This window comes from Fusarium flagelliforme (assembly GCF_020744385.1).
Source record: "Fusarium flagelliforme strain FIESC 12 MPI-CAGE-AA-0113 chromosome Unknown B0J16scaffold_8, whole genome shotgun sequence".
Lineage (NCBI taxonomy): Eukaryota > Fungi > Ascomycota > Sordariomycetes > Hypocreales > Nectriaceae > Fusarium > Fusarium flagelliforme.
This window is the reverse complement of record NW_025763510.1, coordinates 1,219,351-1,246,283: the sequence shown is the minus strand read 5'-3', so window position 1 is coordinate 1,246,283 and position 26,933 is coordinate 1,219,351. Positions and strand designations below refer to the sequence as shown.

General features: G+C 50.7%; 6 protein-coding genes and 1 non-coding gene across 7 annotated transcripts; 5 read left to right on the top strand and 2 right to left on the bottom strand.

The window, feature by feature from the left end:
- Positions 1-31: 31 nt before the first annotated feature.
- Positions 32-985, top strand: B0J16DRAFT_192566 (Rof/RNase P-like protein). Its single transcript, XM_046122814.1, has one exon. It carries the CDS (start codon positions 113-115, stop codon positions 797-799), a length of 687 nt encoding a protein of 228 aa, XP_045977869.1. The 5' UTR covers positions 32-112; the 3' UTR covers positions 800-985.
- B0J16DRAFT_192567 (uncharacterized protein) lies at positions 986-2,010 on the top strand. The gene is made up of 3 exons (XM_046122815.1): positions 986-1,375; positions 1,439-1,713; positions 1,762-2,010. The coding sequence occupies exons 1-3, from the start codon at positions 1,172-1,174 to the stop codon at positions 1,817-1,819; spliced, it is 537 nt and encodes a 178-aa protein (XP_045977868.1). The 5' UTR covers positions 986-1,171; the 3' UTR covers positions 1,820-2,010.
- Positions 2,011-3,501: 1,491 nt separating this feature from the next.
- Positions 3,502-8,797, top strand: B0J16DRAFT_192541 (uncharacterized protein). Its single transcript, XM_046122813.1, has 4 exons — positions 3,502-3,742; positions 4,089-4,497; positions 4,554-8,109; positions 8,162-8,797. Exons 1-4 carry the CDS (start codon positions 3,630-3,632, stop codon positions 8,485-8,487), a joined length of 4,404 nt encoding a protein of 1,467 aa, XP_045977867.1. The 5' UTR covers positions 3,502-3,629; the 3' UTR covers positions 8,488-8,797.
- A 199-nt stretch (positions 8,798-8,996) lies between these two features.
- On the bottom strand, positions 8,997-12,482 carry B0J16DRAFT_350334 (uncharacterized protein). Its single transcript, XM_046129035.1, has one exon. It carries the CDS (start codon positions 12,193-12,195, stop codon positions 9,103-9,105), a length of 3,093 nt encoding a protein of 1,030 aa, XP_045977866.1. The 5' UTR covers positions 12,196-12,482; the 3' UTR covers positions 8,997-9,102.
- A 5,057-nt stretch (positions 12,483-17,539) lies between these two features.
- On the top strand, positions 17,540-19,956 carry B0J16DRAFT_365240 (amino acid permease/ SLC12A domain-containing protein). The gene is made up of 2 exons (XM_046129997.1): positions 17,540-18,552; positions 18,644-19,956. The coding sequence occupies exons 1-2, from the start codon at positions 18,029-18,031 to the stop codon at positions 19,818-19,820; spliced, it is 1,701 nt and encodes a 566-aa protein (XP_045977865.1). The 5' UTR covers positions 17,540-18,028; the 3' UTR covers positions 19,821-19,956.
- Positions 19,957-21,739: 1,783 nt separating this feature from the next.
- Positions 21,740-21,839, top strand: B0J16DRAFT_t326. The gene has a single exon. It is a non-coding gene; the product is annotated as a tRNA-Leu (tRNA).
- A 513-nt stretch (positions 21,840-22,352) lies between these two features.
- Positions 22,353-26,574, bottom strand: B0J16DRAFT_350330 (armadillo-type protein). The gene is made up of 2 exons (XM_046129034.1): positions 26,059-26,574; positions 22,353-25,653 (listed from the first exon to the last, which is right to left on the bottom strand). The coding sequence occupies exons 1-2, from the start codon at positions 26,208-26,210 to the stop codon at positions 22,638-22,640; spliced, it is 3,168 nt and encodes a 1,055-aa protein (XP_045977864.1). The 5' UTR covers positions 26,211-26,574; the 3' UTR covers positions 22,353-22,637.
- Positions 26,575-26,933: the final 359 nt, after the last annotated feature.

Below are 26,933 nucleotides of genomic sequence, written 5' to 3'. Positions count from 1 at the left end.
TTGCAGAATCGCGGTATCTTTCCGCTAACTAAACACTTTTTTTTCTCCGACTTCGACCTTCTGACTTCATCCTCGACCGCCCACTCCCCGAGCTACATATACCTTGGCGATCATGACTAGCGCAGCGCAACAAGCTACACAGAATCTGCTGGCCAGAGCGCATTCTCCCGACAGCGCAAATCGCATCTATTCAGAAAAGATACAGCACCGTTCGCTTCACCTTCGACCAACCTCTCCTCCACCATCTACCCTCAATGCCCGCGCTGCACGCCGAAAGACTCGCCAAGACAAGAAAGAGAAACAGAAGCAAAGACCCAAACCGCTATCATCAAAGGAAAGGAGAAATCTGGGTCTTCACGATATACCCAAGGATGGCCAAAAATATCACATCTATGAGCCTTTGAGCCAGCTGTGGCTAGGATATGCCCGAGAGCTGCTTGGAAATGACATCTTCACCGGAGGGCCTAGTGCAGCAGTGAAGCTGGCGAGCGCTGAGTTTCATGGTGCTCCTATCAAGGTTGTGCGAAGCCATTGTCCAAGCCGAGTTGGTATTCAAGGAATTGTTGTCCGAGACCGCAAGTTTGTTTTCGAAATTATAACCAAAAAGAGGGGAGTCAAGGTCGTTCCCAAGGAAGGTACTATCTTCCTAGTTGAAGTTTCAATCAATGAAGAAGCCACGAGTGACGACAAAGGTCCTCAGAAGCAGTTCGCTTGTGAGATCCTCGGAGATCAAATGATGTTGCGAGCACCAGACCGGGCGAATAAGAAGTTCAAAGCCCATTTTCTTACCAATATCTGACAATTTCTCACCGTCTCGGTAAATAATCACACTGCCAGTTACAGTATTTCGGACTTACGCGGCCATATGATCGTCTCCTCATACGCCTCGCAATTGTATCGGTCAATCAACATGATTTGCGCCCCCCCAAGTACCCATTCATATCGGACGGTACCTAGGTGGACATGGCAACCAAAGTTACTTTCGTCATTCAAGTTTATTTGCTCAATCCAGAGCATCCCACCAGCACGCTCGGTTACTCTTCCAAATGGTCGATATTGGAGAAAAAGGGCGTCCACCCCAAACCCTTGAAACGATTGAGGTCGTTTCGGTATTCTTCTCTTCTTAACTTTGTTTGATTCAGGGGCGTCCTTGAGGAAAACCAAGTTCGCCATGCCCTTCTGCGGATGCATCTCTTCCTATATCCGTATCACGCCGGCGAGCGAACCACGGCAGCTGTCGCCCTTTTTGTGTGGCACGGTGATTCGCACATCTTTGATGTTGTTCTTCTTGGCAATCATGATCACAATCTGCGCTTGTAGACATGTGGGCGGAATAAGAGTGTCAAGAGCACTTGTTTGGTCCAACTTGGTGCTGGTAAGCTTTATTGCAACCAGAAACTGGGAAATCTAGATTGTGAATTAACACTCCAATTAACAGGCATTTTTCTTGTTCTTTAGCATTCATGCTCTCTATTATCTGAAGGTCTTCGTTTCGAGGCGCGATATCACAGATTACGTTCTGACGTGGACAACGATGATGGCAACTTGGTGCCTCCTGATCATGAACGTGGCCTACTGGTTCATTTCATTCCGCCAGTGCCGAGGTCAAGCCAAATCATCCAGCGACGAGTTTAAGTACTGCACCAGCACGATCGACTGGGGTGGATGGCGGGTGCTTGTAATCTGTTGTGCATTATCAATGTTTCACTTGGCGTGAGAGACTCTTCCCAAGATTGAAGACGTGGAATCTAACTATAAAAGGTGCGAATGGTCTTATCGGTACTTTACAGCCAGGGGCAGGTATTTGAGTCAGTTTTGATGGACTCAGTACGTAGGTACCGGTAGAGTGCAGTGGCGAAGAATAACAAGAAAGCGAGAAAGGAATTCAGGGAGTGTATCTGAACCGACGGAAGGTTGCTGCAATGCATTTGATCGGATGGTTGTTTGGCTTTCCCACAGTGGAGATCCGTATAACATTGCAAAATAGGTGTCTAGATAATGAAAAGCTGAGGAGGAAGAAATATGTGAATCAAGAGGAAAGCAAGATCTCGACGAGACTGACTCAACAATAAACCACCTCGCAAGCAATCAGAGCCATATAGCTGCTATATTGCCTGCCTACTGGGTAACAGGAGAATTGTCCGATAAGCATTAGGGTGCCAAAATAAGAGAGCCTAAATGACAGTCTAAGCAGGCATAAGATGACTGAAATATCTCGTCTCTTAGGCACCCGGCGGTCAATCATCATGATGCTGATACCTGCCAAATACTACAGACGAGGTAGGTGCATGAATAAAATTTGTGATGAATCGGTTTCCTCTATGTATTCGTATCATGATTCGGGCTGTCAAGCCTCTGACGGCTAACATTTTGATTCGTGGCTTGCAATTCCGAATTTGTTGGTGGATGTTTTACAATTCAATTTTCTGATGAGGTTGGAGTACGCGACGCGCTTTAGCGCGACGTGACGTGAATGAGACCATGGAAGAGGCTCAGGTCAGATAGGCGAGGATGAATGTCATACAGTGCCTTACTGTGTGACGACACGTGACCCCTCTCTACCTTAATTCCCGTCTTTGCCACGTTCTAGGTACCTTAATTGATAGATCGATACGGAGATTAGATATTGATCAATCCTTGATGAAAAAACATAGAGTCCCCCTGACCCAGGTGCTCGGTAGCGAACAGCCTGGGTATATACTTAGCTAGATTACCCTCGGCTCTGAATCTTGAGAGGAAATTCAAGACTGAAGTGGACAAGTCTCAATGGCTTCTGCATCGTCCCCATTTTCGTTTAAGGATAGGTTCAGCCCTGAACCAGAAATTCAATCTGTCAAAGTGCCGGTAAATTGTCGGCTGGTAGGTGGGTAACAGAAGAATTATCCTCGGTGGCTTAGGTTGCCAAAATAAAGCAGCCTAAAAGCTAGCCCAAGACTGAATAAGATGACTAAATTATTTCGTCTCTCATGCTCTCAGCAGTCAATTCTTCTGACGGGCGGGCTGCGTAGCACTACGGGTCATACCCAATAACCCCACTAATCAAGACTTTCAGTGAGGTGGCCTGGACCAAAGCCCAGTGCCAATCTCTGGGAAGGTTAACTCTGTCACCCAAAACCCTTCCAGTCGATTTTTTTCCTTTCCCCGTTTAAAGGTTTACATCACCACCGCAACATCACACGAAACTCTTCTCGTCGGATCTCCGAAAAAAACAAGAAACATCATTTCAGTCAACAATTACGTCGCGCTCCCCCGCCGATCACAGCTAGTAACACTATCATTACGATATCGCATATCGCCTTGCCCGCCGCCTTCGTCTCTCGACTATCGCTACAAAGCATCGTTTTGTGCTCTCGTGTCCCCCGACCACAACTAAAGCTTTTACGTTGTTGCTCCGCGTTCGTTCCAGAGCTCCTAGCAACCAATCTTCAGCCATATTGCAGCCTAAGGCCATTCACTGTCCCTCAGCTGTATCTTCTGCCGATTCGACCAACCATCGACGCACCATTTGCGCCCCTTGACCTCGAACGACAAAGACGTTCCACATTCTCTCCCGTCCGCTCGAATTCTCCGCACTCGAGACGACGATTTTGAAATTACTTTAGCATCAGCTTTGTAGTAGCGTACTCAATATGCCGACTAATCTCCCCTCGAGCTTTGCCTCGGCTGCCGCTGGTCAGAATACCACCAATGCCAGAGGAGCAAGGATTGATGTAAGGGGAAATACTTCTGGATCTGGAGACTGGTAAGTACTTACCACTCCCTGACTTCTTGTTTGGGCCTCAGTACCTGGACCTAGTATCATGGTGGGATGTTGTGCTGCATACTGTGCTCCAGTCACCCCGCGTGTAGTGTGGTGTACAGGAAGCTCTATGCTTTGCCCCCTGGGTTGTTTGTCGCGGATGGCGCTTCAGTATACCAGGAACAACTGTCATCTGAGCATACGGCCGAAACCTATGTCTATATCAGGATGTTCCCAGTGCAGTGTTTCACTGTCCATCAGTTGCAACACCTACTTGGCTATCACGCACTCTTCTCCACCATACTTGGACTTTGTTGGCATTAATGAACCATCACTAACACTATTACAGGGCTAGAAGAGATGGTCGTTCCGCTAATGGTACACTTACCTTCCGTCGGTCATCTACAACTCCCATCGGCCAGCCATCGTCTCAGCCGCCGCCCTCAACGGATCATGCAGTTCAACCCCCCGCTACTGCCGAGAGTCCTGTGACTGCGTCCGACTCGACATACGAGCTGCCCCCCGCGCGATACACAAAGGAGGAGCTCCTTGGCATCTACCGCTCACAAAAACCGGCCGTCGATGTGTCTCACCTCCTCGCCCCAGGATGGAATCCCGGACAAGTGAATGGGCATGCTCCCAGAGGCTGGGGCAAGCCTAATGACAATCATATTCCGCAGGAGCCTGGCGCCTGCTGGGATGATTCTGGTGATTCGACTCCTATGGGACTGCAGGATATGTCGATGGAGGAGAGAGAGGTGCGACAGTCCCCACTCTACTGTTGGTGTTCTAAGTTTGTACTAATCACTAGTAGGCTTTTAATACTGAGATTAATTCGCCGCTTAAACCTCCGACCCAAAACAAAGACGCCCACCAAAGTGGTGCAAACGGACGTAAGGCATCTTTATCCCAAGGCGCTTCCAACACTTTTGGCGTCAGTTCACCCTCATCGGCCACACGACCCGGTACACGACGACGTGAGACAATTGAATCGAACCCGTTTGGTGGGAGCGCTTTGGCATCTCCCACTGCTGCTGGCCGCTTCAACCGTGACGACCCACCGCTCTGGTTTCCACGTAGCAAAACCGATCTCAAGGACGCTGAAGGCGACGAATCCGACGGTGAACCTGTTTCCCGTGAGGCTCCTGGAAAGCTGCCCCCATTTGGCAATTTGATGCGCTCCAACACAGGTGGTATTGGGGGTGTCGGTTCCATTTGGCCACCTTCCAACCAGACAACGCCTGGTGCAGGAGGATTCGGCAACTTCGCACTGACAGGCTCGCCTGCTGTTGGTGATAAACGTGTTGGCGGTGCTGCTAGTGGAAGCAGGCTGGCTCATCTAATTCCTAAGGACAGTTCGGATAACCTGAGTGGCAAGGCTGCCGAGGGCCAAAACCCTCTTAACCAGTCATCTTGGCGATCTCGCCCACGAACCGACACTGATCCTTTCGGAGACGAAACTCTATCAGGCAGCGCGGTACTCAGCGGCGCACCGGACACTGACGCTGCCGGCTTGCAAAATAATCCAGCAGGTGTAATGGGGACGCCCATCAAGGGCTCTGCAGCCGATTTTGGCATGTCAGGCCTTAGCCTTGCTGGTCATGGCGATGACGGTCCTCTGAGCCCTTCCGAGACAAATCCCTACCGCAGCCCTCCAGCTGACCGTCATGGCCACGACGGCGATGGCAACGAAGACAAATCTCATGGCGCGGGTCTCCACGATGCGCCTTCCAACTTTGGCTCTATTGGCCGCGGCTTTGGTGGTTATGATGGAGGAGATCGAAGTCAGACCTCCAGCGTGGGTGCCAAGGCTTACCCTTCGCTGAATACCTTGTCAGGTTGGCCTGCACCTGGTGGTCCTGCCATCGGGACTCCGGATCGCGAACGACCCAACCTGGGCGCTGTATTTGGAAATTCTCTTTTCAGCCCTATGGGGGAGCTTCAGTCGCCTGGGCTGTCGAACCTCAACAATGTCTTCGGCCCTGCTAGCGCCGGTGGCCTTGGGACTGGAAGTATCGGCCGTGGTAGTAAGATGGGTTCTCTGTTCCCTGCCGCCATGCAGGCACAGATGCAGACTCATGAGCATGACAATAATCTGTCTGATTCTTTACCCGACCTTCGCCAGAGCAATCCTTTGGGTGCCATTGGCCGGAGCAACTTTGGAATTCCAACCCGCGACACCGAGAGCCCAATGCGACCTAATCGCGGAGTTTTCGAGGAACTATTCCCTTCTAGCGACGCCTCGCGAGCTCAAGGTGTTTTTACCACTGGTGATTCCAGCCATCCTACCTCTGCCGCAACAGCTCCTCAGTCTTTCACTCCTATTGGTGGTGGTTTGCCCTTTGGAGGCAGTCAAGGTGGCGCCGAGCCCCCCTCTGCACAAGTTCGACAGATGGTTATGCCGGATCGTATGAGATGGGTTTATTTGGATCCTCAAGGACAGGTTCAAGGCCCCTTCACTGGTCTGGAAATGAACGACTGGTATAAGGCAAACTTCTTTACGCCTGACCTGCGTGTCAAGAAAGTGGAAGACCCCGAATTCGAACCCCTAGGCCAACTCATCAGGCGTATTGGCAACTCGCGTGAGCCCTTTTTGGTACCTCAAATCGGCATTCCCCACGGTCCTCCTGCGCAGCCTGGGCCATTCCCTTCTCAGGGGAACAGTGGTGTGGTTCCACCCCTGAGCGGCGTATTCCCGAGTTTTGGACGTACCTTAACTGCTGAGGAACAGAACAACCTAGAGAGACGCAAACAGGAAGAGCAGTATCTCATGGTTCAACAGCGAGAGTACGTGATGCGCGCTCAGGCTATGTCCAAATTCCCTATCCCTGGTCAAATGCTGCAGCACCACTCTAGTGCCCACAGCCTACAGAGCCAGCCAAGCTTCGGAAGCATTTCGTCCCCCAATCCCATCGGAATGCCAACCCATCAACAACCAATCGGCGCCATGCCTCCCTCTGGCAGCTTCTTTGAAGGAGCTGGGCCGGTAGGCAGTCAACCATCTGCCCCTTCTGGATCGGGAAACGGAGACCCCTTTAGGGATGACGATTTGACTGGCTTTGCGAACACTGAGCGTCAGGTGCTTGCCAATCTCCAGAGCTCTGGTGCTCCTCAACCCATCGGAGCCCCTGCTGCCGAGACTGGCGCCCGCACTGGACTACCCGAGACCGAGAACCTCGAACAAGATCCTGAAGGATTCAAGCAACGTCTGCAGGAGTTCGAGCAATACCAAGCTCAGATCGAGGCTGAACAGGCTGCCAAGGCCGCAGAGGGTAGCGAGGGGGAGCCATTCGAGGAGCTATCCCCTGCTGATGAGGTTGCCCCCGAGGAGGACGAGCGACGTGCAGAGGTTCCGGTTTTGACTGGCAAAGCTGCGCGGGCCGCCAAGAAGAAGGCAGCTGAGGATGCCTTATCTCTGACCCAACAGGTTCAGCAAACCCAGGCTGCTGCTGCTGCGGCCGCTGCTCAGCCGGTCGAGCCCGATATGCCGATGCCCTTCCCTCCTCCCGCCTCCACTGGAACTCCTCTTCCCGCGCCGACAGCTCAACGGGCTCGCTCGAATCTTCCTGAACAGTACAACCGTTCTCAGACCGGAACCCCTGATAGTGCTTCCGTTAATGCCCAGCCACCACCCCTGGCACCCTGGGCCAAGGATCATGGAGCTGAGGGTCACAAGGGCCCCAGTCTGAAGGAGATCCAAGAGGCCGAAGCTCGCAAAGCAGCCAAAGCCGAGGAGGCCGCTGCTGCTCAAAGGAAGGCTATTCTCGAGCAAGAACTTAGGGAGCGCGAGAAGACAGCCGCCGCTACTAACGCCGGTCTGCCTGCCACTAGTACTTGGGGTCACGGCTCCCCTGCCCCAGCTGGTAGCCCTTGGTCCAAGCCTGGCCCATCTAAAACTACTTCTGCTGCTGCACCTACAACTTCGGCCTCCAGCAAGAAGACACTTGCCGAGATTCAACGTGAGGAAGAGCTTCGTAAGCAGAAAGCCAGCCAAGCAAGCTCTCAGGCCGGTACACCTACCAGCGTATCCAAGAGCTACGCCAACCTCGCCGGCAAGCCAGGCCAATCCACTCTGACTAATGCTGCGTCTGCTGCAGCCGCGGCCGCTGCCGCTGCTACGGCTCCTCCCCCTGGAAGCGGCTGGGCCACTGTCGGCGCTGGTGGTAAGGTTAAAGTTCCCACCGGTCCGTCGTCTCAAAGTCGATCAGTCAGCGCCACCAACATCAAGCCTATCACTTCGCCTACAAAGCCAATGGCTAAGCCAGTTGCTTCGGGTAATGGCAAGGCTGATACTGGTAACGCTGCCACGGAGGAGTTCAATAAATGGGTTGGCCGGGAGCTTTCTAGGGGTATCACTGCTCCCATTGATAGTAAGTCAAATTTATTACAAGCAAACGACAATGTACTAACCATCATCTTCAGTCGCCAATTTCCAGTCTGCCCTCGATATTCTACCTCTCGATACTAGCTTGATCGCTGATGCTGTTTACGCCAACTCGACCACCATGGATGGACGTCACTTCGCTGAGGAGTTCGTCCGCCGTAAGAAGCTCGCTGAACGTGGAGTTGTCGAGAAGCAACCCGATAATAAGGGAGGAAACGGCGGCGGCTGGAGCGAAGTTGCCAAAAAGGGAGGTTCCAGTAACTCTGCCGCTGCCGCCACCGCTGCTACCAGCCCTCGTGACGATGCCAGCATGCAGGCCGCCGGCTTTAAGGTTGTACCTGGCCGAAAGAAGGGCAAGAAATAGGTGCATTTGCCTCTGGACTGGTGAATTAGATAACTCGAGTTCCACCGTACCCCGGCTATTCGATGTACTTCTTGTTTGAAAAATGGTGGACGGCCTCGTTGTGGAAGTTTGAAAAATCAAGTGTGGGAAAATGGCTTACTTGTGGGTACGAGAGATGTTTGATGAGATCATGGAGTAGTGTTAGGAGGTCAATTATCAGGTACGGATGCAGCGAAATATGCTATAACAGCGTTGCCACCAAAACAGTTCCTCATAATCATCTGCGCATGCTAGGTTGGTTGGTGACAGAAGACATACCCTCTAAGGCTTGGGCTACTAAAATAAAGTAGCCTAAGTGGTAGTCTAAACTAACAGAAGGTGACTAAATTATTTCGTCACTTATGCTCGGAGCATCCAATTCTTGTGACACCCTGACGGTCTTCCGTAGAAGCTGTCTCTGGCATATTAATGTCCTCTTAGCATGTGCAATGATCCAGACACACCGTTAAGGAGCATAGTAATAAGTAAGTGGTTGAAATCATTGCATTTTGTAATCCTATGTTGTCTATGTTATCGTTCTACTGTTTATCATGCCTGGTACGTTTCTCATGACCTAGCCAATTCTTTCTCACTATCTTAGGAAATCCTCAAGCCTTCCATCAAGTTTTCCAAAACCTTCCAGCCTTCACTTCCCTCCCACCGTTCCTTGCCCTTGCCCATCACACTCCTCACCGCACTTCTGGCCTTACCCTTCCACTTGCTACCGATTGTCTCGACGGAGGGGCCCCAGTTCTCATACACAGACACCAACTCGTCGGTCCTCTGCACCACGACTGTCCATGCACCCTCATCGACAGTCCAGTCTCGTGCCTCGTCTTCTGTAGTGGCTGCTGCGCCGGGCAAAAGGCCGCTACCTGACGAACCAAGGACTGCGCGCCACGCTCGCTCTGCTGCATCGATTGCGCCGGAGTAATCCCTTCTCCAGGCACGGAGTCGTGAGACCAGTGTCCAGAGCTCCGATCGCTGTGTGATGAGTGGCACAACCTCCTCCTCAACCAAGCGCATTACTAGTCTTTCGGGTGTTCCACGAGGAGGATCGTAAACACCGGAGCTTGACGTTTTCTCCACAGAAAGAACCGCATCTTGAAGCAGCGCACCAAGAACGTCTGCATCGATGGCATCTTCGGTCTTGCGGATGCGAATGATGTGCTTAAGAGCAAGGATCATGTCTGGCACAGCAGGCGGTTGGACACGAGAGGCCAGAGTGAGCACATTGTCCCAGATTCGCCAGTTGTCGTGAGCGATAGAAGCACCTCGCTTGTAAGCAGCAAGGGACTGACTCACAAGAGTTGCCGGGTCACGATCTGAGGGCTTGGAAGAGCTGGCAAGAGCAACGTCATCCTCTTCATCGTCAGCAGGAACCGATGCAGGGGTTTCATCGGTAGTGACGGGGTTATTCTTGGCCTCGGCCACGACTTCGCAGTACAGACTCCAAAGAGCACTTCCCAAATTGCTCCATGTTCGAGCATCTTCGCCTCCGGCTGTATCGCTCGCAGACCCGATAGAGCGGTTGAAAGCCTCGGCAGCATCGCCAAATTGCGCAAGGCGCAGACTGATATCTCCAAGACGACTCCACATCTCAGGGCTCAGACGGTTAACAGATGTCGCCTTCTTGTATGCTTCGCGTGCCTTCTCCCACTCCTTGTTCTGCAGGTAGTATTCGCCAAGCGACTTTTGAGCTCGAGCGAAACGATGCTTGGAGATTTCCCAAGCACGCTCGTAGTAAGAGGGGTCATTCTCAATATCACCCAGAATACAGAATAATCGCGGGGCGTTCGGTGGTGAAGGCTCACGCTCAGGTCCGGAAAAGTCAGCAGCCTTGAGAAGAGTCACATCATCGCCAATATCCTCATCGTCGGGATCCGAGGGAGAAGTTTCTCCAGTGCGGTGGAACAGCCTCCATCGGATGATTCCCTTGGCCTTCTCTTCGCCGCCACTGCCACGGCCATCTTCATCTTCGGAAGCAGCAGCACTGGCAAGACAAAGTGCTACTTCGGCCCACAGTCGAAGTCGCTTGAATATCTCAAGAGCAGAGGCCAAAGAACCAATACCAGCCCAGGCATAGGCGAGCTCAGACTCAAGGTGCCATCTGGGGGGGGAGCAGATGGCGTGGATGTATTCAAGACGCACGTGTACAGGGGCGGATTCTGAAGCTTTTGGGGCAGGGAGGAAAGATGTTGGCTTGCTCTGCACTGGTGCGGGAGCTTGATCAGGAGCAGTGACTTGGATGGCTGGAGCATCCGTCTCACTATCCTGCTCTTTTGCCTCGGCCTTCTGTTGGGTTTCGGCAGTTGTGTCAGTCAGAACCTGATCTGCCACAGCTTGGAGCTGAAGTACACCTCGCTCAACAGTTCGGCTGCGGTGTACTTCAATTCGAGAACGGACCAACAAGGCCTGGGTGTAAATTTGCCAGTTAGTCGACTTGTCTCCGATAACTCGCACTGCATAGGGAAGGACCTCTGCTGAAGTCAGCGTATCTATAGGTGAGAAAGCATCCTTGAGAGTAGCCTCCGTAAGAAGTATGATCTGGTCGAGAGGCGAGAGTTGAGGTTGATCGTCAGGCGAAAGCTCAGCCAAGGCAGCGGGAAGAGAGGCCTTCTTATCTTCTACACTCTCCTCCTTTGAGAACTGGATCTCCTCGTGCAGAGTATCATCGTTCAGCTGGAGAGCATCCGGCTTGGCCTCCTCCTCCACGCTATCAGCCTGTTGTTCAGCGCCACTCTTGGCCAAAACAACAAGCTGACTGATGCTGTTTTCTTGAAACTTGGTCCTTTTTCCTAGAGCACCCGAGAGTGCGTATTCAAGACCACTTGTCTGAGATGCCTCCTTGAGAGCTTCTCTGGCTTTGTCGTCACGACCTAGCAGGATGTAGTTGTTCGCTGCTTCTACAAGGAACTGCACCTTTTCTTCGCGACTCCAGGTATCATTGTCCGACGCCCAAACCTCTTCTCCAAGAATCTGTGCTCGTACACCATCGATACCGGCCAAAATCTTGGATGCCAGAGTAGGCACATCACTCCACTGAGAGCTTCGAGCAAAGTTGGAGCCATGTCCCAAGCTGGGTTGTGTCAGGAGCTTGTAGTGCCATACGTCGACTCGAAGTCGTGTCCAAGCAAAGCTACACTTGAGAGGCTGGTCTTTAGAACGAATCTCGACGATATCTTTAGTAGCCTGGTTAAGCTCCTGTGTAAATATGAATCGTGCCAGGGCAAAGAGCTCCAAGTGAGGGATATAGGCGTATGGTGATACGCCATCAACCTCGAGGTAGCTAAGACAAGTCTTGTGGAGATGAGCATGAGAATTTTTGGTGTCGTCCGACTGAACACTAGCCCACTCCTTGGTGAAGAGGGAACTGAGAGCAGCCGACTCAGGGAGAACAGGGCCAGTGACATTGACTTGAAGGAAGGCATTCAAGGCAGCGAGGCCTACTGATATAACCTGTGGGACATCTGCCGGTGTCTCGGCTGTGTAGTCGGACCCAGAATCGAAAGAAGCCAACCGAGTGACGAAGGCCCTGATCAAAGCCCCGGCCACCGGAGCTGGATCGGATACGGAACCGGAGGTCGAACTCGGAGCTTGCTGAGACTCGGCACTGTCTGCTTTTGAGAGTAAAATTTGGGCATAGCGGCCGTTGCGCAAAGCGCTTCCATACTCGCCCATACCACTCATCGCTTTATCTGTGCTATTTGCAACACAGGGTTTTTCTTGGTCGGCCAAGAAGGAAAAAAAGGTGCAAATTGGGCGTCAACGTTATAGCGGCTTAAGAGCAGGGTTAGGTCTTGGCCCCGGCCTCGCACTGAGGAGATGTCCTTCTGTTTCTTTGGCTTTTGGGTGAAGCTTGAAATAAAATGCGCTATTCTGTATCGTCAATGACAAGCAGACAAGCAACTGCAACTTGTTCGCCTGGTGGTGTAATTTTTGGTGGATGTTGAAAGTTGTGCCCGCTGTTTACTAATACAGTCGCAGCCTTCCATTGACTTCGCTGTACTAGAATTTTTTTTATTTTTTTTTTCTGACTCTTTCCCACTTCTCCGCACGGCACCGCACCGCACCTGCCCCTCATCGGACGCCGGCCACGGTTGGAAACAACGGAATTCACCCCCACTGAAACTTCTCCATCCCGGCCGAATTGTTGACCGTCTCAAACGCGATCATTGCCGCGCTGCACCTTTGATAGCTTGCACCACCTGCATAAGGCTTGGGTAGATAGAGCAAGATAATTATAGGTATTTGACCTCAAACTAGTCCCAGTAGTGATTCTATGTTAGGGCTTTTGTGTTGTATTGTCCGTAATGCTATACCCAAATGAATCAATGTATACCTTAGTTTGAATACTCGTTCTGTTGTTGGAGGTCTCTCTCCAAAGGCTAAGCAAACCCAAGAATTGGGGAATTGTGCCATCTCTTGGGTTAGTCTGAATCACATTGTACACTGCCTGAGTACTGTACATCATGTTGATGCCACAGCGGTCTTTTGTGTGTGGATGGTATGGTAAGTTGGAACAATGATCGCTTGGCTGCTTGGCTACGATATAGAAATCATGGCTTGAATTCTTGGCTTCCGAAAAATCAGCGCTTTCTTTGCCATCTCTCATCATCTGTCGTCTCATTCACAACAAGAAAAAATGAAGAGTTTTCATCATCGGCTTAATAACGAACCGATAGAGAGCGTCAAGAACCGATACGACATCTTTTGATCGTGTGGATACCCTCATCAACTGTTGTCCGACAACCTGGCCCAGCCTGCCAGGTTTACTTACGGTCAAGACGTCTAAACAGCAAAGCGTCATTTATTCTGCGCATGTCCTCTCCTGCGTTTAACAGGGAACGTCAGGGTCCGTTGCAGTTGACTAGGTTCCTTGTCCGTTTGCCAGGCTCGTTTCCACTTTTCCGTCCCTGATCTAGACCGAATAGGCCTATGTCCACCGTGACTAGGTAGAGTCGGGGAAGGGCGTATTGCTCTCCGACAAGGGACGGCAAACGTTCTCCAAGACGTTTAGAACGGGGGTCTGCGAGAGGGGACGTACCAATCGAAACTGCGCAACGAGCCTCTGTGAAAAAGAATGGTTCAACTGCCAGCCTGTCAGTCAGTCCGAAGTTCATGTTTTGCGGCTTCGCCCGTGCCATCAGTATCGTACGGGCAGTACTCCGTACTGTTGGACCGTACATACAACGAGAATTGTGGCTGTGGCTTGCATAGCGCAGGACTCGGATTCCTCCCGAAGGCCATGAAGGTTTTCAATTCGTCTCTTCGAATATTTTTACGAATTGGAGAAAAAGCTTAGTTCTTGAAACTGCAGTGATTTACAGTATCATCAGCGCCATGGTGATTAACCGCCCAACGTATAATAATGCAGTGTTGATGAACCAAGACGCAAGTAAGTTAATAGCGACCGCAGCTGTGCCGGCGTGTACAGGTTCGCATAACCGAGTCATTGCAGTAAAAGTACGACGAATATGACAGGGCATCTCTAGACATGTACGTTGTACGGCGCGCGAAAAGCGGCCAAATCCGCATCTACATTCTGGTGCCAAGGCATAACCACAACCAGAGTTCCGGTGCCAAGAATCAACAGGACTGCCTTTCATCAACTGTAAATCGCGCCCAAACGACGCAGTTGATAGTGGATTTTAGTCTGAACCCTTGTATGAATACTGAGCTATTGAGCGTTTGGGACGGTTCATTGGACGCTGGTAGAACATATGCCTAGTAGTGCACCGAGCTTCCTCCGTTAGAGACGATACATAGTAATGACACAGTACTGACAGGCCCATTATGAGCCGGGCGGATGCAGTGCACTGGCCTGGCTACACTGCAAGGAGCGTGTTGTATCCGTAAGACAGGATCCATAAAACAACCAGGGAGGCACTGACGCTAGGCGCGCCAGACGCAGTTAACGGAATTGCATTTGTTGCATGTCTCGGCCCGTAATACCAACTTGCTTGGTCGGGCCCGATTCATGAACAGCTGGGGTCTGGACCATTTACAGGGATGCCAGTGCCTTGACCAATTGTCTCACCCTCAGCTCGGTTGACAAAGTACGGCGGTATGTGCTTGGCTGCATTATGTATGACTTCTTCCCCACGCGACAGGGGCAAGATTTCGAGTTTACTGTCATACGGTTTAGAGTGATTTCTATTACTCTTTGGGCTTTATAAGACGAGATTCAAGGTGGTAACAGGCCAAGGCTATGCCCAGGATCTGGGTTGAACCTAAAAAGTCAGTTGGGAAATGGTCAAACGCCCTCTCGTAAAGTCAATCTTTCCTTGTGTTAGAAGTCGGTTTGTGTAATCCACGCATTGCTTTTTCTATAGATCGTTCTGGCCCTGTCCATTATTGACATATTGAAGCTGAATGCCCTCAGATACCTGGGGCAACGATGTTGGTGTGCAGGTTGGCCTTGGCTGCGTCGCTCATTCCGTTCCTCAGGTTATGGGCTGCCACAAGGCACGTGACCGGTGAGCTCGGTCATTAAACACCTGATATAGCTCAGTATCAAACATCAAACTGATGATATCTACTGACGTTGGTTTGTGCGTGCGTCAACCGCCAAGCATGTGGCGGAGGAGCCGATGTTGATGGTGGTAAGAGTTGGTGTGAGGGCGGCAAATTGAAACGTCCATCGCTAGAAGTTAAGTTTTATGTAAGAATCATTCGAGAGGATGAAGACCTCGTGACCCAATTCAGATCATCGAAAACCGATAAACCAGGCTATCGAGATTGTCGTAACTGTTCGTCTCGGTATGCCAAAGGATCATCGCAAACCCCAGATTCCATAGAACTGGAACTTAGTTCGGGGTCGGTACAGTCTAGTAGTTGAAGGATCTGCGACGTACGCACACGACCCATCCAATAAAGTTGATTGATGAAGCAAGCTCCAAATGACTCTCTAATGCTATTGTCTCATCAAAGGACGGCAGTGCGTACAACGCGGAAAGGGGGGCTCGAATGCGGTTAGATAATTTGATGTCGCGTGGGCTTAATGTGTTGACGACGACGTTGACAAGCTCGTCCCCAGTCTCCTTGCAAACAAAGAGAATCACCCTTCGGCAACGGCTCGCCAAATTTGGCAGGTGTTATCGACCCTTAGTACGAGCAGCCAGTGACGATGACGTCAGGACGAACCAGGTTCTTGGAAATGGGCACAGGTATCCTAGAAGGCAGTTATTTTCACCTTGAAGGATGTTAGCGGTCATCCAAGTATTGTACAGTAGCTAAGGAAGCATTTTGAACCATGCAGAAATAGTGTTTCTCATGCACAGCAATCCAACATTAGAACCTCTCTTCTCTTCGGTTTCGCTGTGTGACTGCGGGAATATTCAGACAGCCAATCTCCCGCACAGTTCACAATCATGAATCTGGTCGATCTGGTTGGCTAGATGAACTAAGGGAGCCTATCTCTCGGGGGCTTTCATAGGGGCACTGACCACTATAATGGAGGCTCCATCCATCCGCTTCAGTGGAGGTCATCCACCTGTGGCGAAGACTGGGGAAAGCTCCACACTGCTTTTTCAGTGGAGGCTACCCATCTGGCGGTATTGAATTGTAGGTATCGTCACTGGAGCCTCCCGACTTCCGATTGCCTTCAAGATTCCGGTGAAAGGAAACGTCGCTGTTCATACATTGGCATGTATCGGGCGAGACTCGGTTTGCCCAGACAAAGATCCTTTTTTTCCAAGAAGGGTGCTAACAATGCCCAGCAGGTACCGTGAGTGAGATGGGCGTCCTTCTGTTGATCAGCATCCAACATCTGTACGGCAGTACATACATTATCAGGGCTTAGGGTCCAACAACTATCGGGCAAAGACAAGGGCACCTTATCAGGACGGGTGGACCAACTGTCGGGGAAGCATCCTGACATGGATGCATGCAGTCAATGTACGAGGTAGACGGTACATGCGCTACGACCTGGTGGAGAAGCCATATCTATGGTGGGGAAGATCCCACCCCCTCTCTATGGGGGTGGAGAAGGATGATGCATGGGTGGTCATGTATCTTTTTGAGTCGGTACAAGGAACTATCCAGAGGCGCAAAAACCACCCGACAAGCCATCTTGAGGCTAACCGTTAACTGTGCAAAGTTTTGAGCTGTCAAGCCAGGCGCCGGCCGCCACTGATCAGGAAATATCGCCTCTTCTCCAATGTAAATAGCGGATAGAGCAATGCGGAAGTGGCCTGGACTGGGTCAAACCAAGGCACAGGAATCAATCCAAGTGACACTGAAAGTGCAGATACATTCAAGCTCGCGTGCATGAAGGGAGGGCAGTGCTTATGATCGTGGTAGCACCAAGTGGAGAGAGCTGAAACCACTTGAATTAGTTGTCTCTGGGGAAGTTGATACAGTAGTGTAAGATGCCTAGAGGATACGACACGCCAAAGCCTCATGGTTGTCCATCATGCTTAATGGGTTGAATTACAGTACTGCATGTAGGTCCAGAAGAGATGAACCGTTCCTTTGGGTCCTACACCAATACACAGAGCGCAGTAATGTGCGATAGAATCAGAATCAAGTGGCCAACAGAGATAAGGGCTACACAGAATACGACCCTTTTTGCCTCCTGATTGATCGAAGCCATCTCAGACACATCGTGGGATCGAGAAAAACAGAGAGAGCTACGGATACATAGAGAAATATGTAGGCAGTTTCTTTAAGGTAAAAGCAACAAAAATCGAAACTACAAATTAACTCAGACCAGGATTGGTTTGTTTGACTCGACCTTGACTGGAGCGGGCGTGTGAAGTAGGATCGAATTGAATTGCTTTAATTTATCCATGTCTGTTTTACCTGTTACATTCAGCCGAGGTAGCCTTTATACCGCACGCATGAGGGCGGATACTCGAGATTAAAGTAGCCTGAAGCAGATGTAATCAACTTGGGCTTGGCTTTTGTTTCTCCACACCTCCTCCAACTAATCCTTGTTCGGACTGGCCGCCATTGCTTAGAGGTATCCCGTTGCCGTCAACAGCAAGCAAACTGCAACGGCAGGACCAGTGCAGCCAACTACGCACTTGCAGTTACAGCGCAGCGCAGTGCTTCTACCTACTCTACTCTACCTACTCAACTCCTCTCAGCCCCAACCAAGCAAGCCATGGATGCTGTACTCCCCAATCCTCCTCATCCTAGTCCCAGTCGCTAGGCAGTCCTAGTATTAGTGGGATCCTAGGATCAGAGTAGGTACAGTAGGTACAGTAGCTTTACTCGACCTCTCCTCTCTATCCGTACCTACCTATGCTCAAGGTAAGAAACAGCTTTCCCCCCCATGTTCGCATTTATTTATTACCTTCAACGCCCGCACCTCCTAGGGAATCTTTTCTTCCCCTCTCCCTCATCCTCTCCTCTTGTCTTTTATTCTTGACTTTCTTACGTATACCTTGTGTCTTTCAAGGTATATTAGTTACATCCAAGTCTGCTGCTTAAGTGCTTCAGACACCTGCTCTATTGAGCCTCATCTCGACACCCATCCTAGCCTTCTCACCTCACCTCACTGGTGATATCCTTCAACATGGCTTCCGACGAGGAGAAGAACTCCGCCAAGTTCATGAACAACAATGAAAATGCTGGCGAAAAGTACCTCGCCGACAACGGCGACCTTGCTGCTGGTCACACCACTGACAACGCTGATGGTTTGCACCGTCTTCTCAACAACCGACAGATCCAGCTCGTGGCCATTGGTGGCTCCATCGGTACAGCTCTTTTCGTGAGTATCGGTGGTGGTCTTGCCAAGGGTGGCCCTCTTGGTCTTTTCCTCGCCTATACAATCTACTCTGGTATCCTCGCTTGTGTGAACAATGGTATCGCCGAAATGACTACTTATATGCCCGTTTCTGGTGGCTTCATCCGTCTCGCCGGTCATTGGGCCGATGATGCTCTTGGCTTCATGGCTGGTTGGAACTTCTTCCTTTACGAAGGCCTTCTCATCCCATTCGAAATTACCGCCATCAACCTTGTTCTTTCCTACTGGAGCCCCGAGATTACAAACCCAGGCCCTACAGCCGGTATCTGCATTGGTGTCATCATTCTATATGCGTAAGACTCCCCCAAAACGACTCTGCTTTCTTTGTGTCGTTCAATGTCCGGTTCTATAATGAATTACAAGCTAATCGTTCGCGTGATTTAGTCTCCTCAACATCTTGGCTGTAAAGGCTTATGGTGAAGCCGAATTCTGGCTTTCGGGCGGCAAGGTCATCCTTATCCTGATGCTCTTCAGCTTCACTTTCATTACAATGGTCGGCGGCAACCCTCAAGGCGATGCCTACGGTTTCCGCTACTGGAGTAACCCTGGCGCCTTCTCCGACGTGTACGGTACCGACTCTCTTGGACGCTTCGAGGGTTTCCTTGCTGCCCTCTGGAGTGCTGGTTTCACCGTTGTCGGTCCTGAATATATCTCAATGGTGGCTGCTGAGGCTAAGCGACCCACCGTCTACATCAAGGCTGCCTTCAAGACGGTTTACTACCGATTCTGCTTCTTCTTCATCATGGGCTCTCTCGCTGTCGGTGTTATTGTGCCCTACAACTACGAACAGCTCGTGGCCATCTTTGTCGATGGCACTAAGGGAAGTGGCACTGCTGAGGCGTCGCCGTATGTCATGGCTATGGGCATCCTCAAAGTCGACGTCCTTCCTCACATTGTCAACGCCCTGCTCCTTACCTCAATCTTCTCAGCTGGTAACACATACACTTACTGTGCCACTCGATCGCTCTACGGTCTCGCTCTTGAGGGTCGTGCTCCCCGATTCCTGCGAAAGACAACCGCCTCTGGTGTCCCTATCTGGTGTTTCTGTGTGGTTATGCTGTTCCCCATGCTTTCCTTCCTTCAGTGCGGCAGCGGTTCCGCCAAGGTTCTCAACTGGCTCATTGCTCTCATGACTGCTGGTGGTCTCATCAACTACCTCGTAATGGGAATAACCTTCCTCAACTACTACCGCGCCTGTAAGGCTCAGGGCATCGACCGACGACAGATGCCTTACTATGGTCGCTTCCAGCCATACTGCGCTTACATTGGTCTTATCTTCCAGTTCTGCGTTGTTATGTGCTACGGCTACAAGTCGTTCCAACCATGGAACACCGAGCTGTTCTTCCAGAACTACACCATGCAATTCGTTGCGCCCTGTCTTTTCATCTTCTGGAAGGTTTACAAGAAGACCCGCTGGCTCCGACCCCATGAGGTTGATCTCACTTGGGAGCGTCCTGTCATTGACGCTTACGAGAACGCCATCACGACACCTCCCCAAGGCTTCTGGCAGGAGATGGGACAGCTTATCGGTATCAAGAAGAAGGCATACTCTGACGAGTAAAGTGGAATTGGGTTTACATATTCGGAACACGTTTGAAATGTAGACGCTGGCGTAAATCTTGATGAGTTCATAGAACATGCGATTTGTTTATACATACTGAGTAGTTTGCTACTGAAATTATACCCAACATAGCTATGTTCATTTTACCTAACTCCTTTTGTCTTAATCTGTGACCTATCAATTAGTGATTTGGAAGTTATAATGACTTTCAGTATTTATGATAGATACGCTCATCTGTTCTTCAATAGAATAACTGAAGAAGTTCAGTCTGTAACTGTTATTTGTGGACTACCGGCCGTTCTAATGAATGAGCAGAGCAGATTCCCATCCTGCCGTTTTTGTGTTTATCTGAGTCTCCCAACTACATGCACAACTTCTATGAGTGCACATCGTGGCTGGTGACGTAGAATGTACATCGTTTCATGTTACTGCGCCATCGTGATAAGTCCGATCCAATGCATCAAGGCTGGCAGTCTTTACAAGGTGCGGCCAATGGATGACAGCTGCCGATCTCGTGATCGGCAGCGTAGTTGAATCAACTGTGCCTCTATTGAACGTTGCGTTTAAAGTTGCTCCAAGGATTAGCTCGTGGTTCAGAAGACATGGGGGAAAGCGCATGCAGATCGCGCGGGACACTGATGCAAAAAGGGGGCATAGGCAGGGAGGTAAAAGAGGGAGGGGGAGTGAGACTTTGGCGAAGCTTGGGCAGTTTCTAGAAGGGGGTGTGGTGAAAAAGCGAAGATTGGAGAGGAGGTCCTAACTGGGTGGTGATAAGCAAGGATGGCGGTGATAAGGTTTTTGGGGTAGATAAGTGTTTTGATACAGCTATCCGTACTTTATGTACTGATAGAGATGTAGGAGGGCACGGAGTTGGAGACCGTGAAGCCGTTGAAATAACATCGGTCTTGATGGCCGCTTCGACGAAATTGGTGATGGTTTCGCAAGGAATGCTTCCAGGTTCTTGGTATTGTAGGGATCGGTTTCTTTAGCTATCTCCTTTTGACCGCGGAGACACCGTCCGTACTAAGGACTGGGGTCATGCCCATGCTTGTGTCCTTAGAAAGAGTTAGGCTGAGCTGAGAAGCTGGGGTTTGGAGATGGGTTGGTTGGGAAGTTGTTGGAGAACGGGGCCGGGTTATTCGGAGGAGGTGGGTCTTCACGGTTCCGGTCACTCGGGGGTTCGGAGAGGTGGCTAAGCTAGCCTTGGTATGCTGGTTACAAAATCCGTGAGATTCAAGAATGGGATAGCTTAAAAGGCTAACGATGTGACAATGGAAAGAATTGGCGAAGCTGAACGATGAGGCCTAGGCATTGTCGCCAAGGATCAAGCATATCGTTTCAGGCACCATACTCTCATAACTAGAGCATAGCCTCTGGCTCACCATTGATACCTTCATCAATTCTTAGCACCCAAGCGCCGAGCATTGACGTGTCCTTGATCCTTTCAGCACGTTGGCCAGTCTGGTTAACATGTCTAGATACCAAATTGAGCTTCCATCTTCATGACACCAACCAGGTTTCATATTGTGTCTTCCGCGATCCGTAGCAAGACGTCCCCATGTGGCTTTTTTATTCGCTTGAGCCCTACTAGTCTACGTGATAGGGAGACGACTGAAAACGCTCAGGAACTGTCTCGTCAGACTTAACAAGAACTCATCTTGGATCAGCTTGAAGCGAATGGTAATTTGAAACTGTGAGATAACGATGCCTCTACTATTTCAGATACGAATGGCGTACTATCTTGTTAAACTAAAGGATTGGAATATTTTAAGATATATGTTTCTTAAGCCAAAGGCCATCGCGCTGGTGTGGATGCTGTTTCAATCATCTGAGCATTATGGTAGATGGGTGAGGCTATGTCTTCATCAGGTTCGGGTATCTGTACTGCAGTACTGCAGCTTACTTCAACAATCACAACCGGTGAGATGGCCGAGTTGGTTATGGCGCCAGGTTAAGGTTAACCTTAACACTAATTTCCTGGTGGAGCAATCCTCCTGGGTTCGAGTCCCAGTCTCATCAGATGTTTCCTTTTTGTTTTGTTTTTGCCCTCTATTAATAAGTTCTGAAATCAATCGCTCATAGGTTTGTTTTGTCCTTGTTTGTAGCAGGGCATACGGATACAGACGATTGTAACATTGCCATGTTGTGCTACATCAGTTATGTTGAGAGATGACATTACGATATCAACCCAGGTTCGGCTGTTTGATAACCCACCGTCCAAAAGAACCCAAAGGTTATGTAATTGTAAATCAAGCCCATGAAAGAGTCATTTCAATTTAGTTGAGTGTATTTCTACTTGTACTTGCTACATGTACTTCATGAATGTCTATACCAAACATGACTTTAGTATACACCGAGAAGTGATAAATTCTAGGGTAGCCGCGCTGACAATCTTGTAACCATGACAGTTCAAATGATCACATCGTTCAAGAGCACATCGCATACAAAAATATGTTCGGGACATGACAAATGTCACGACTGGCAAATATACCTTTTAAGTCTTCTCACATTCACATTCAATCGTAAACAGAGTGATCGTAATCAAGTCTATTTGGCTCTAACTATTTGCCAACCTCCAAACCACCATGTCGAGGCTTAAACACAGTTGGGATCCTCCAATCCCCCATGTCATTTCCTCATTCCTCCACGGCGGTAGTCTAACAGAGCAGTCCGTCTATCGGAGCCCAAAAGTGCAGTCATCCATTACCAAAAGACGCACCAGTAACTTTTTTGATCAACGCATGACAAAGGAAAATGGTATGTAATCATCAAGAGAAGTCGTCACAAGAGATGAGTATACGTGTCGAGAGGATGCGTTTACAGATCATCCTCGTCACTGAAGACCTCCTCACCACGCTTTCGGCGGGCCATACGCTCCTTCTTCTTCTTTCGTGCCTCAGAAGAGCTCAGCTTGACCTTCTTCTTGGTGGTGACAATCTTGTTACCCATGGCGTCGAACTTCTCCTCCTCATCACCATCGTCAGCCTTGAGACGAGGACCAGCACCCTGGCCCTGGACCCAGTTGTGGCCGGAAGGAGTCATCTTTCCGTCCATGACGGCCCAGACCTCCTCAGTCAAGTCCTTGGTGAACTCGGCAGAGTGAGTAATGATGATGACACCACCCTCGAACTTCTTCAGGGCCTTGGACAGGGCACCGAGAGAGTCACGATCAAGATAGTTGGTAGGCTCGTCAAGAACGATAAGATGGGGTCGCTGCCAAGAGCAAGCAGCAAGGACAGTCTTGACACGCTGACCACCGGACAGACCACGCATACGAGAGTGAGAAACAAGCTCAGCGTCGAGACCGAAGTTGGCGCAGTGAGTCTCAATCTCCTTTCGGACCAGAGGTCGGAACTGACCAGAGGCAAGGGCCTCCTTCATATCAACATCAGCAACCATCTTCTGGTGAGAAGCCAGAAGCTCGTTTCGGGGCAACCAGGCGTTATCAGCAGTCATCATGGGAACCCATCGCTCGTTCTTCATGCCGATGTTCTCACCGAGGGCGAAAGAACACTCGTACTCGTAAGAGTTCTTGAACTTTCTTCGGCTGTTGATACCGATAACACGTCGCTGAGTACCCTCAACGCGGAAGATCTTGTCCATGGCCTTCTCATCAGCTTCGGTGATGATCTTGTTGGCACGATCCATGGTCTCACGATCCTCACCAGTCTGGAATCGCCACTGGATGTACTCGGAAGGAGTCTTGTCGAGATGGTTATCGATATGAGCGAAAGCGTGCTGCTTAATGTAGGCGATACGGATGTTCTCGTGCTGGTAGATCTCACCCTCGGTAGGGATAAGCTCACCAGTGAGGACGTTGATCAGAGTAGACTTGCCAGCACCGTTGGGACCGATGACGGCAATACGAGAGCCCAGAGAGCACTGGAAGGAGATATCGCTGATCTGGGGCTTGGAAGTACCGGGGTACTGGAAGGACATGTGGGTGGCACGGAGAATGGCCTTGGCCTTGGTCTTGACACCCTCAAGGAAACCGGGCTCGGGGAAGCTGAACTCGATCTCGGACTCACCAAGCTCGTAGTAAGACTTGGCAGAGGGGTTGCGGGCGACGAAAGCAGCCAGGTTACCCTTGTAACGCTTGAGCTTGAATCGCTCGTAGTGAACGATGTGCTGGCAGACGTTGTCGAGGAAACCAGAGTCGTGAGAGACGATGATGGAAGTGCAAGCAGAGTTCTTGAGGTACTCCTCGAGCCACTTAACGTTCTTCACATCCAAATGGTTGGTAGGCTCGTCGAGCAACAGAATATCGGGAGCCTCGAAGACAGCACGGCACAGAGCGAGCTTCATCTTCCAACCACCAGAGAGGGCGCTGATCTCACCCTTAACCATCTGCTCGGTGAAGCCGAACTCGTTGAGTTGCTTCTCGACATCGGCTTGGGTGGTTGTGACACCAGCCTCCTCAAGCTTCTTCATGGTCCAGTCAATGGTGGTCATCTCAGTATCAGCGGAGTCCAAGTCGTGCTCGACGAAGACAGTCTTGACCTCAGACTGCTTAGGGAAACCCTCGACCTGCTCGTTGTTGATGGCACGCATGAGGGTGGACTTTCCGGAACCGTTGGGACCGCAAAGACCGTAACGCTGGCCACGCTTGAGACGGAGGTGAGTCTGGTTGAGAAGAATCTTGGCACCGTAGGCAAGAGAGAAGGTACAGTTGCAGAGATCCTCACCCTCTTCCTCGTCCTCCTCGGCCTCAGCCTCGGCGACGGCACCGGGGAGAGCGGTCTTGCGGATGTTCTCGACGATAGCCTCAGCGCTGTCAATGCCAGAGATGACAGAGACGTAAGCCTTGAGGTTGTCGACCCAGATGGTACCCTCAGTCTCCTTCTCGTCAACAAGCTGACCAGCGATGGCGGAGATGTACTCAGTGACGGGCTCCATCTTCTCAACGTAGTTGGCGAACTTGGGGGAGAGGGCAGCCTTAACCTTGGGCAGGATGATGTTGATAGCACCAGGGTAGGTAGGCTCAGGGATGACACCGTTCTTGATGTCACCAACACGGGTGAGGGTGTCAAGAGCCTGCTTGGTCTTGTCACGAGCCTCGGGGTCAGCCAAGTTCTCGTAGTTCTTCTGGAGACCTGGCATCATCTTGGGCAAGAAAGGAGCAACGACGTTGGGGTCGTCGACGAGCTTGCACATGTTGTCGACAATGACAGCGGTCTTACGCTTGATAGCGGTGTCACGCTCAGCGAGACCACGATCCAGAAGGGGAACCATGAGGGCAAGAGTAGGCTCCTGGACCTCAGTAACGAAAGTGGTGGCACCGAGCAAGTGAATGGTCTCGGGGACGTTCTCGGGCTTGGCGATACACTTGATAAGCTCAGGAATGAAACGCTCGATATCCTTGTTGATGATCAGCTGGCAAAGCTGCTCCATGGTCTTGTAAGCACGCTCCTTGACCTCCTTCTTGGTGTCCCACATGGACTCGGAGATGACAGGAATGAGCTCAGGAACACGCCAAGCGAGCTGGGCAGGAGAGTTCTTGACGAGGTACTCGACGAAGTCAAGAGCAGCCATCTTCTCGGGCCACTTCTGGGCAGATCGGATGGACTCCATGACAGAGGGAAGGGCAGCCTTGACAGCGTTGGCGTTGATGCCGCCAGCGATGGCGAGAACAGCACTCTGAGCGGCATTCTTGACAGCGGTGATCTTGTCGCCAACGGCGGCAAGGACGGCGGGGAGGAGGACAACAAGGTAAGGCTCGACGGCAGCGGAAACCTCGGCGTGAGAAGCGATAGCCTCGATGGCAACGCAAGCCTTCTCACGGGCGGTGGCGTCCTTCTTGTTGGCGAGCTGCTTCTTCAGGCCCTCGATAACACTGTAGACAAGAGCGGTTAGCATATGAACAAGGCTCAATTTTTTTGTGGCTCATTTGGAAGGGTCTGCCAAAACAGGGTCTAGCGCGTTCATTGCACCCAGTCGTGGAGGGGCAAGATTGGGCACCCAAGCGAGGAGGGGGAGGGGCAAACGATTTGCAGAAAAAAAGTTCTGATACTCGTCTGGTCCAACGCCAATGACCATCAATTCATGCCTTTCCAGCTGAGCGCCTCATACGCAGAAGTCAGACCAGCATCGGCTGCTGACTGCATCTGTCAAAGAGGCAAAGAGCTAGTGCATAATGATAGATATCTGACGTGTAGACCAAGCCCTCGTCCTGTTGGACTGCCCAATGATACCTGAACTGAAGAGCCAAATGATGGCACGGTGGAATAAAGCAACTTACTTCTCAGGAACGACCTGGTCACCGATGCGACCGTTGATGAAAGAAGCCAACTCGTTGGAAGACTCCTTGATATCAGAGGACTCCTTGGACACGGTGAGCTTCTGGAAAAGCTCGTCCAGGACCTTGATCGACTGCTGGTTCTCGGTAGGCATGATGTCGATTTGGGATTTTATTTTTTGGGGTATAAGGAAGAAAAGAGGTCGTCGAAGAGACAGAGATCGATGGAGGAGTCGACTCTGTTGTATTCGGCGATAATGGAAAGTTCCTCTTTGATGAGGGGCGGTGTTCGTTCAAAGGAGGTGAATCCGAAGAACAAACTAGAACGCGAGTATAAAGAAAGTAATGAGAGGTTCGTCTGGAGGAGGACGACCGGAGAGCGATGGAGGAGGAAGAAAGAGAATGAGGAGAGATGGGGAGGGAGAAGGTTGAAAAAGGAAGAGGAAGGGCCACAATTTTTATTACCTCTGCCAGTGCACTTTAGGTTCGCTGCACAAATTTTTTTTACTTTGCCTCCGGCCACCAAAATTTTCAAAGCGCTCCCGTCTCTGCACTACCCCTCCAATTTTTCTACCCCTCCTTCCGCAGTGTTCGGCGGCGACTCAGCTTATCGGGTTTATCAGCGCCTGGGCTAAACCTAATAAGGTAAGTGGATGAGGGCGGTGAGTGGTTTTGTCTTGAACAGCATTGGAAGTTCCCTGGAGGCATCTCCGATTTAGTGCCTCGCTGGGCTAGACCCATGCACAAATTATGTTCCTTGTAAAGGACAGCGATTCACTATTTGTTGTCTTTCTTACATACCTAGCCTGTACTGTGTTCTACTGTATCGATGTCATATTCAGATTGTCATATCAGCATTTCGTAGTCTTTACTATCTC

Excerpts from the sequence above, each read along its gene's own strand:
- B0J16DRAFT_350330 (XM_046129034.1), bottom strand. The coding sequence starts at position 26,210 with ATGCCTACCGAGAACCAGCAGTCGATCAAGGTCCTGGACGAGCTTTTC. Across the intron at positions 25,654-26,058 it reads GACCAGGTCGTTCCTGAGAA|TGTTATCGAGGGCCTGAAGA; the intron begins GTAAGTTGCTTT and ends TCTTGTCTACAG.
- B0J16DRAFT_192567 (XM_046122815.1), top strand. The coding sequence starts at position 1,172 with ATGCCCTTCTGCGGATGCATCTCTTCCTATATCCGTATCACGCCGGCG. Across the intron at positions 1,376-1,438 it reads TTTGGTCCAACTTGGTGCTG|GCATTTTTCTTGTTCTTTAG; the intron begins GTAAGCTTTATT and ends TCCAATTAACAG. Across the intron at positions 1,714-1,761 it reads TTATCAATGTTTCACTTGGC|GTGCGAATGGTCTTATCGGT; the intron begins GTGAGAGACTCT and ends TAACTATAAAAG.
- B0J16DRAFT_192541 (XM_046122813.1), top strand. The coding sequence starts at position 3,630 with ATGCCGACTAATCTCCCCTCGAGCTTTGCCTCGGCTGCCGCTGGTCAG. Across the intron at positions 3,743-4,088 it reads ACTTCTGGATCTGGAGACTG|GGCTAGAAGAGATGGTCGTT; the intron begins GTAAGTACTTAC and ends ACACTATTACAG. Across the intron at positions 4,498-4,553 it reads TGTCGATGGAGGAGAGAGAG|GCTTTTAATACTGAGATTAA; the intron begins GTGCGACAGTCC and ends AATCACTAGTAG.
- B0J16DRAFT_350334 (XM_046129035.1), bottom strand. The coding sequence starts at position 12,195 with ATGAGTGGTATGGGCGAGTATGGAAGCGCTTTGCGCAACGGCCGCTAT.
- B0J16DRAFT_192566 (XM_046122814.1), top strand. The coding sequence starts at position 113 with ATGACTAGCGCAGCGCAACAAGCTACACAGAATCTGCTGGCCAGAGCG.
- B0J16DRAFT_365240 (XM_046129997.1), top strand. The coding sequence starts at position 18,029 with ATGGCTTCCGACGAGGAGAAGAACTCCGCCAAGTTCATGAACAACAAT. Across the intron at positions 18,553-18,643 it reads GGTGTCATCATTCTATATGC|TCTCCTCAACATCTTGGCTG; the intron begins GTAAGACTCCCC and ends CGCGTGATTTAG.